Source organism: Hemisphaericaspora subhashii, assembly GCF_019202705.1.
Source record: "Hemisphaericaspora subhashii strain CBS 10753 chromosome Unknown scaffold37, whole genome shotgun sequence".
NCBI lineage: Eukaryota > Fungi > Ascomycota > Pichiomycetes > Serinales > Debaryomycetaceae > Hemisphaericaspora > Hemisphaericaspora subhashii.
The window spans coordinates 158,261-167,515 of NW_026057379.1; the positions used below are offsets into that span (position 1 = coordinate 158,261).

At 35.7% G+C, this 9,255-nt stretch overlaps 2 protein-coding genes across 2 annotated transcripts; both read left to right on the forward strand. All coding sequences in view use genetic code 12, as the record gives it.

The window, feature by feature from the left end:
- Positions 1-1,304: 1,304 nt before the first annotated feature.
- Positions 1,305-5,300, forward strand: J8A68_004906 (tRNA methylation protein; the record flags this gene model as incomplete). The annotated part of the gene is made up of 1 exon (XM_049408914.1): positions 1,305-5,300. The coding sequence occupies one exon, from the start codon at positions 1,305-1,307 to the stop codon at positions 5,298-5,300; it is 3,996 nt and encodes a 1,331-aa protein (XP_049261870.1).
- A 1,146-nt stretch (positions 5,301-6,446) lies between these two features.
- On the forward strand, positions 6,447-7,412 carry J8A68_004907 (uncharacterized protein; the record flags this gene model as incomplete). The annotated part of the gene is made up of 1 exon (XM_049408915.1): positions 6,447-7,412. The coding sequence occupies one exon, from the start codon at positions 6,447-6,449 to the stop codon at positions 7,410-7,412; it is 966 nt and encodes a 321-aa protein (XP_049261871.1).
- Between the last annotated feature and the right edge of the window lie 1,843 nt (positions 7,413-9,255).

Below are 9,255 nucleotides of genomic sequence, written 5' to 3' on the forward strand. Positions count from 1 at the left end.
TAAAAAGGATTTAAAAGTCTCGAGTGAGAGAAACTGATCTTAGCATTCTTAGAAGTTGTTGAATCAACCCACAAAGGAGTACAGTTCGAGAGAAATATAGTTAAACAGTCTTTATTAATAGTAACAGCAAATATATATTAAAATACTTATAAAAATTAAAATTAAAGCGAATTGAAAAATTGTTAAGGAATCGTACCCTCATTCCTTCGATCTCTATTATCTCTATTATCTAATAGAACTCCCTCAAAAGCATAATATACATGATCGACTTCTAATGAATCGACAAGGCGGCGAAGTCTTTGTCTCACATAGTTTGCAGTCAACCCCCTAAAGATCCGGTTCAAATGAATTGATGGCACTCACACCAAATAAATAATAGTAAGCTCTAGACAACGAGAACATCATGGTGGAAGGCAAATAGTAATAGATTCCATAAATAATGAATATCGTGAATAATAGGAGAAAAGTGTGAAGAAACATAGATTCAGTTTTGGTTAACATGGTGAATGGAAAGTGATGGAAATACATTCTGTATAACCATGGGTATGATTTCTGCTGTTCTGCTGTAGGTTTGCTATGCATGATGTTTGGATGTATGACAAATAGTAGTAAAGGGAAGTAAAGTCTTCAGTAATGGGATAGGGTGCAATGGTGAAAATGATGTAAACAACTTTCTAGAACGAAAAACCCTCGAAATTAAAAATTTATTATTAGAATCTTTGTTTCTTTTTTTCTTACCCTGACTTCGTTTGTTAGGCTGGTTTGAGGAATTAATGGGAGCAGGCACACCATCAATCTAGAACTATCCCTGTGAACTAAGGTGTTATAATGTTTATACGCTGGAATATGAGTATTGGTAGAGAAGAAATATTCAGGAATTGGATGTATATGACGTACTTTGTGGGACCTCTAGGAGACTTTGGTGTCAGATGATGAGAATGACGGAAACAAGTCGCAAAACTTGACATACGCGACACCATTAGCAATTTGCGACAAATGGCTCCTACAAATTTTCAGATTTTTCAATCCTGCATGTAGCATCTCCTCTTGATGGACTTGATCCTCATCTCTTTCTATTTGACCATTTACTGAACACAGAGGATACTACTGGATCTTAGAACGATTTATCTGGGTATTTCTTTAGATACTTTTAGAATATAGATACATTTTGAACGTCATTACAACCAAACTTTGGATCGTTTTGATACGTCTTTTTATTTGCAATTTGTTATTAAAAATAACCCAAGAAATGGAATTAGACTGAACGATTGAAATACCCTAGATACTTTTACACGAACTATAATATGATGACTATATCCCAAGAGGATCTTGCGACAATCAAACAAGATTTGATACGAGAAAAACAACCAAACCAAACAGAAGTTGAGCAAATCTATACCCAATTGATATCTAAATTGGCAACCATTACATCAAAAGGAATAAGTGATGATAAATACGTGGTATTATTCAATGATACCTTATCTATTTGTTTATTAAGATATAGAATATCCCATGAATCATTAAAAGAAAGTGAATCAATATTTGATTATATCCTCCAGTTGATAAATCATCCGTTCCCACCGTTGCAAAATTCATTAAATTCTTTAATCCAGAAGTTGCTAAATTTTGAAGGGGTGCAAATAACTCAATGGATTGACAAAGTGATGAAACAGAGCTTAACGAAGAGTTTATACCTTTTGTTGGAAGTATTACTAAAGAAAGTCGACGATAAGACATATTTTCTTCGGACATTTCCTGAATATCCCGAAAACTCAATTAAATTATTCGATGACCAATTATCAAACTGTATAAGTAAAACATTAATCATTGCTTACGGTAATAATACCGCTAACCATAAACAGTGGTATACCACTTGGAAAGAGGTAATTAAATCGGGACTATCCAATGTGAAATTAAGAGCGAATGTTATCACCTACTTACTACCAAATTTACTCAAGATAAATCCAAAATGCTTTGAATTACTAGTCGCTGAATATAGCGCTAACTTAGATATCTTAATTCCACTATTGAACATGGGTCAAAAATCAGAATTGATAGATAGTTTAGATACCCTCCTTGATTCACACACGCTTATCAATTGCTTAGTTAATAGCGATCATGAAATACGATTGAATTCATTGCAATTACTTCTTGGAACCACTAGCAAACAACTCAAACGGAAACCTATTCCGAAGCATGCCTATGAGATAATTCAAGAAAATCATATTTTAGATATCCATTTGAATGATTCTACAAAACAAGATATATTCATAAGTATCTTTTATCAATTCATTTCTGGACGATTCAGTGATTGCTTACTGGGAAAATTTACAGAAGAAGACTCTGAAAATAGCAGAGAGTTTTTGCTGTGGTTATTAAATCTTTTACTAGAGTACCTAGACCCTGGGAGCACATTTCCCCAAACAATAGGTGTGATTACTATCCTAAGCAACATTCAAGAGAAACTTTCAGTTAATATTTTCAATCAGAGAACAATCAAGCTGTTAGCAAAACACTTATTTTCCGATTATAAAGCCATTCGAAATTCAAGTTTGGAATTATTAGAGAAGTGTCCCGCCGAAGACTTAGAGACATTTTTAGAAGTTGAAGAAAATGGATTATTTGAATATTCAGAAGGGATAGTTACGGAACTAACTGGACGTGTGAGTGAAGGAGCCGCAAAAGCGTTCCAATTTTTGGCGATTGCTTATTTCAAATGCAATCAATTAGAAAGATTAGATAAGCTCGAGTCACAGCTATTGGAAAAGATTGTCGAGAATGAAGTATATCTTCACGGGTACTTTAGTGCATTGAATCTAATTGTTGAGAAAGTCGACATAAAACAATGTACACTCCAAAAGCTAATTGAACAAATATTCAAAATTTGGAAACAGCAGAAATCCATCCTATCCAGAGAAGTTACTACAACTGAAGAAGACGAAGACATTTCAGACGACGATGATGAAGGTTATAGTGATGTTAACGATAACACAATCAAACTCCACTACTCTTGGAAAGTTGCCAAGACCTCCAATGAATTAATGATATCCATGCTCGAGAAATATCACAATCAAATCAATCCTGAAACAATCCTTGATTGCACCAAGCTAGTAATGGACCAATTAAGTTCTATCAAGCATAGGGGAGCATTCTCATCCATATATCCATCGTTCATCAAGATATGCAAATTGTGCTTCAATATGGAAAAGCTCTCCCATTATCCGAAACAATGGATCCAGGACAATATCCAACTAATCGAATCAAAAACTCAATTAATATCAAGAAGATCAGGTGGGATTCCATACTTAATTGCCGGAGTCTTGGTAGGTGCCAAGTCATCATCAGTTAATTCCGACGAACTATTCAAATATTCAACTTTGGAATTATTGAGAATTGCCAAATTGCCATATGATGTCAAATCGGAGACGAAACGAGATATACCCCAAGTCCATGCCTATAACACGCTCAAACAAATATTCATAGAGGGTTCACTTGCTAATGATAGTGTTAGATATATCGAAGAAGCAATGATGCTTGCCCTAGAAAATTTCTGTTCTGAAAATTGGTCTATTCGAAATTGTGCCGTGATGTTATTTGGAAGTATAAAGCAGAGATCCTTGGGTGCTGGTGAGGCGGCAACTAGAAAGACATCATCAAAGCTTTTCTTTTCAAGATTCCCCAAATTGAAGACTGCATTTTTGGACTATTTATTGAAATCGGCTGGAAATGTACAGATTCCTACTAGTGATGATCAGGTAGTTTTTCCGATTTTAATTATGCTTTCCCAATTAGAGCACCAAGCGTCTGCTGTATCCTCCGAGTTTGCTACACAAGTACAAGTCTATCTCGGACGTAAGGAGTGGAAGATTCGAGAAATGGCTGCCCGCACAATGACTGCAATATTATCTCAGCGCGAGTTCAACCAATTCATTCAATATCAATTACAGGAAAAACTTGACTTAAATAACCTCCATGGTGTATTATTATGCGCACATATCGGATCGGCCAAGGTTGATCAAATTACTGCTGAGTTTCTTCTTTCTAATATTGAAGTATTTGTCACTGATGGGTTATCATATTTTATCAAGAATGCATATATCAATGTTCTTGCCAATATTGAACTCGTAATAAGTGAGCAAGCTTTGGATATGTTGAAGAACGAATTTGAAAAGGTTCTCAAAGAGCAGGGTCGGAGACTTGACGGTGGGAAGCAATTGTATTTGTCGACTCTTTCAAGTTTTGTTTTCCTGCACAGTTTGGATAATGTGAGATACATTTTGGATCATGTGGAAATGATTTTAAGTTCCAAATTCTTGACAGTTCAAATGGATATCCTTGAATATATATCAAGAGAATACCGAAGGATTGATTCTCACGGGATTGCTGATTTGATCTGGAAATATATCGAGACTCAAGACTTCCATTATGCCTTGACACGGGCACTAAAAGTATATTCATTATTGTTGGAAATCCATATTCCATCCTATGCCAATAGCATAACTAAGCATCTAATTAACTTTTTAGACTCCTCAAATCTTAATGTCAAACTCATTGCACTCGAATGCCTTGCCAAATTCCCAATTATCGATGAATATGGTGAAATATCTGAAAAATTCCTATCATGGTGCGATATATTATCCGAACCGTCTCAATCACTTGACAGTCGACAAAGTGCCCATCGTGCAATTACCTCATACATGACAAATTCGACAACCCGCAAAGGACATGCTTATTTCAGTTGTCTAATGTTAAGCTTCGAAAGAGGTTTAATTGACGAAAACTACGAAATTCGCCAAATGTCTACCAGATGCTTATCACAAGTATGCGGATTTAATACGGTTGTGGACTGTGGATATATGATTAATTATTTCCCCACATTCATCAAGTCCATTAGTGATCCAGCTTTTTCGAAGTTGATTTTGAACACGTTATTGAGAAATACAATTGATCAAGATCAATTGAAGGCGGCAACCAACAAGAAGAAAGGAGTATCATCGTTATATTCAGAAGAGAAGATTGAAAGATACTTAAGCTCAGACCAATTTGGACGGTGCCTTTCAAAAGCTGCATCGCAATTGGATAGAGAGGACCTTGAGGTGTTTAGCAATAAGGTAGTACTGGATTTTCGAGTTATTGCCGAGGTAAGGTGTGCATTTGGAAAGAATAATGGATGGCTAAATGATGATTTAATGTATGAAATTGTCCAGAAATCAATTTCAAATGGAGAGATCTTATTAGGAATCGAAGCAAATGATATAATTAGGGAACGTGTGGATGATCTTTCCAAAATGTTTTTATGATAGAATTATAGAACACTTGATGTATATTGCAAGTTTATAACAGTAATAGACTTAGAAATTTGTCAGTTTCCAATTAGCATTGCTCGTAAGTGAACCTATGACTTCCACATGTGCCAAGTTGTAGCAAGAAGGATGCCTGGCAGAAGCCCTATGCAACTAGAATAAACCTAGAAGCCGCATTAATTTCCGGGTAACAGGGAAACTTTTCTTCTGGGTAGCGCCTTGCATAAATAAAAGCAGACAGAAAAAAAAAAGATTCTCCTGAAAATTTTTCTATTCTTTCATCTTCTTTCATTACCAAAAGTTCAATAGTTTATATTATAATACAAAATGTATGTTTATTTATGACCTTAATCAATCAAGCCATAGAAAAGGGACCAACCTATCCAGATTTACTTAATATGATGAATAATTATACACAACTACAATGAATTTCTTCAACTGAATAACCATGTGGAACAAAAATAATTTCAGAGCTTTTTAACACTGACTTTAAAGTATTTCTGATGGAGTTTAACCTGATTTCTTCATTTTGATACTATACTATTGAAACTTGTTACTAACATATCATTAGTCTTGACCAATTTGTCGGAATACCTACATATTTTCAAGTATATGTATTTCTCTCACGTAGAAACATTAGAGCTCATCGAAACTTCTTTTCCTTCTATTATTTCTGTCCATTTCCATTCAGGGCTTTGTAATCACCAACGCCAGCAGCCAATGCTTTCGAAGGTATTGTAATAGTTCTGGAAATTGACAATGAATGTCGGAAATTGGTTATGGAGGTGGAAGGCTCCAACTATCCCTTAAGGAAACTTGATGATTACTTCCTTCGCAGTAGAATTACTCTTTCTTGTTTCTTACCATGGCGTGAGTATTATCGTGAAGGGAATGATTGCATTCTACCTCTTTTGCTCGCAATCCTTCGTTAAATCGCCGGTTGACTACTGGTGTCGGAATAATCGCTTTTCGCGACATATCTGAGAATATACGACAACACGCACTTTCACATTTTTTTTCGATCTCAATAGGTCATTAAATTAAATTCAAGATTTAGAACCACTTCAGTGAAATGAAAGAGATAATACCCAGTCATTGATTACCACTAGATAAAGATAGAATATAGTATAACAAATCCTTGAAATGTTTGGAAGTGCGATAACTAGTATCAGTCAGGTTCCCCCTTTTAAACCCCTGGGCCGCTTTGAGACCCTCTCCACTCAAGTTCAAGGTGTCAACAATACTGCAAATACTCGAAAACACTCAGATACATACGAACCGGAAGTTCTCAATTGGTATAATGACGATTTCATCAAAGATGAAGATGGTAACAGATCCCCCGTCGAATTTGGTCAGAGGTCGTATATATTCACGAAATACCCGTTTGAGAAATATATTGTAGACTTTGATTCATTTCAACTGACATATTCCTACGTTACGAATTATTATTATGAAAAAACCATCGAAGAACGGTTAAAAAAACTCCCGACTTTAGATCTAACATCGCCGGAAACTTTTACTGAATGGTTACTGTTCTTTCAACACTTATTTGAGCTATATCCAGGGATAGAAAAAGCTATATGTGATCCAGATTCTTTTGACTCGAGAAAGCTATCCCATAAGGTGATAAAGTGTATATTCAGTACACCAATGAGATCTGCGCTATTCATTGAGGAATTTTGTAATCTTATTTGTCGTAACCTCGAGAGCCAAAAGCTTACCACAAGACAAATCCCGACACCGTTTGGAGAATATTTAAATTTAAATATAGTTTGGAAATATATAAATTATCATCACAAGGAGCGATTAGCACATCCACAGAACTTCGTTGATTCGTCAAGGACTGAAAATGGGAATGTAAATGGGGATGAGCAGGGATATGAATATGCTTACGAACCAGGAAATAAATACGAATATAATCATTGGCAACGTGGAGGCTTTAGAGGAAGAGGGAGAGGAAACTATAGAGGATTTAGAGGTGGATTCAGAGGTGGATATAGAGGCAATAGAGGTGGATATGGAGGTTTTCGTGGAGATTTTAGAGGCTACCGTGGTGGATATAGAGGAAAGAATTATAATCCATACCATAACCAAGGAAGATACCTGTAAGTTTGACAAGAAGTCACAAGGCAGCTTTCAACTTTCTCTGCAGCCAAATCAGCACAGACAAAGAGAACTTCCAAGGGCAATTGGTTAAACGGGCTCTTAATAGAACCCCCGCTGTTTACGTGGTGACTGTCGACCCCTATTTTTTAGTAATATATAGCAACCACGATCATTCCCAATTTTGCTTGTTACACAACCAATTTTATTCCTATTACCGATCTAACTATATGAAATCATTGCTAAGTCTGTTGGCTACAAATTGATACTGATTTGAGCTACTCTAAGCTAACCCACGGCGAGTTGAAGGGAAAAATGCTTATATGCAGGATTGTAAGATTTTGACGGGTGGAAATGGAGAGTTTCAATTTTGTAAGAGGCAAAAGTTGTTACAATTGATTCTCAGCATTGAAAACAACTCAACATGCTAAATTGCCGAAAAGGATAACTGAGTCTTGTTAGACCCCTCTTTTCACAAAATGAAGTCATGTACATGGTATGATGGTAGTCAGCCACCTTGTACCTATGTCACTTCCTTAACCCCCCAGCCAAATCAAAGAAATATCATGTGTCATCAGACATCAGTATTTGCAATGATATTGACCAGGTATTAACCAACACTTAGACAGATACCAACAAGTCAAAATTGAAACGTTGTCACTTTCCTTTTTCAACATTGAAGATACCCATCTGAAGGGATATATTTTGGCTTCGTAAGTGGCCTCCCTTCCTAGCTTCAGGCTAGCTCTCTTTGCCTTATGTTAGCATGATCACCAAGTATCTGTTCTATCTCAAGAATGAAAAGTCATATAGTTTATTGTGTACCAATTGTGTCCTCAGAACATCTTCAACTTTTCAAACAGAATATCTTCAACAAGATACCAGCAATCTCCTATAGAACTTGATTGAATGAAAATATACATACTATTGTGTTGTAGTTGATTGATATGGGAATGATTGTAGTAATTAAAGAGACAAGAAGAAGAAGAGAGAGAAGCGAACACAAATGGAATTTTTAAATTTTGTTTCAGTGGGTCTTACATGTTTTTTTGCTTGTGGTCAAATTGCAACAAATTTTGCAATTCTTCAACAAAAAAATCAAAATTGTGAATAGAAAAAAACCACACCTAAAAATAATCCCTGAAAGAACACTTATGCTACAGTGGCATAGCAATTTAGAGAGGTCTTCATTTACAATCATCAGTTTTCAAGAATCCTACCGTTCTAACTAAGACTGAGAACAATTTTTTTGTCTAATTTAGAGGAAAGAGAGAGGGGAAGATGTATGATACGATTTAGAAGTAAAAACGACACAAACAAATGTTTATATATACCTTGGACAGCTCCTTCTCAACAGAACCAAAGAAAGCAACAAGGAAGAAAGTAGATTTTGTCTGGACTTGTCATAACCTGGATTTGAGTTGGAGCTATATCTCCTTTTTTTTTTTACATATACAATCTGTTTATTGAGTTCTTATACATACTAACATATAGAAATATAACAAACGGAAAACAATATACTATAAAGGCAAAAAGCAACATTGCCTAAAACCTTATTTCAGGAGCATCCTAAAGACTAAGTTTGTAGGAATAGTTGTTAGGACTCTTCGACGCGTATGATACCCATTTTCTAATGAAGTGGACCGTGAGCTCAACGTTCCGACCCCCTGCACGTCGAAATTTTTGGAACTTGTAAAGAAGAACAAGGTACCGATTTAACTGCATCAATTGAACAGGTTGAAGTGAAGAATTGCAAATAAAGAGTCGGAGTTTCCTTGGTAGCGAGCGTGGACGGCAAAGTTGCCAAAGAATCTTAGTCACCGGACACTTTGTGTAGACATGATGGGTG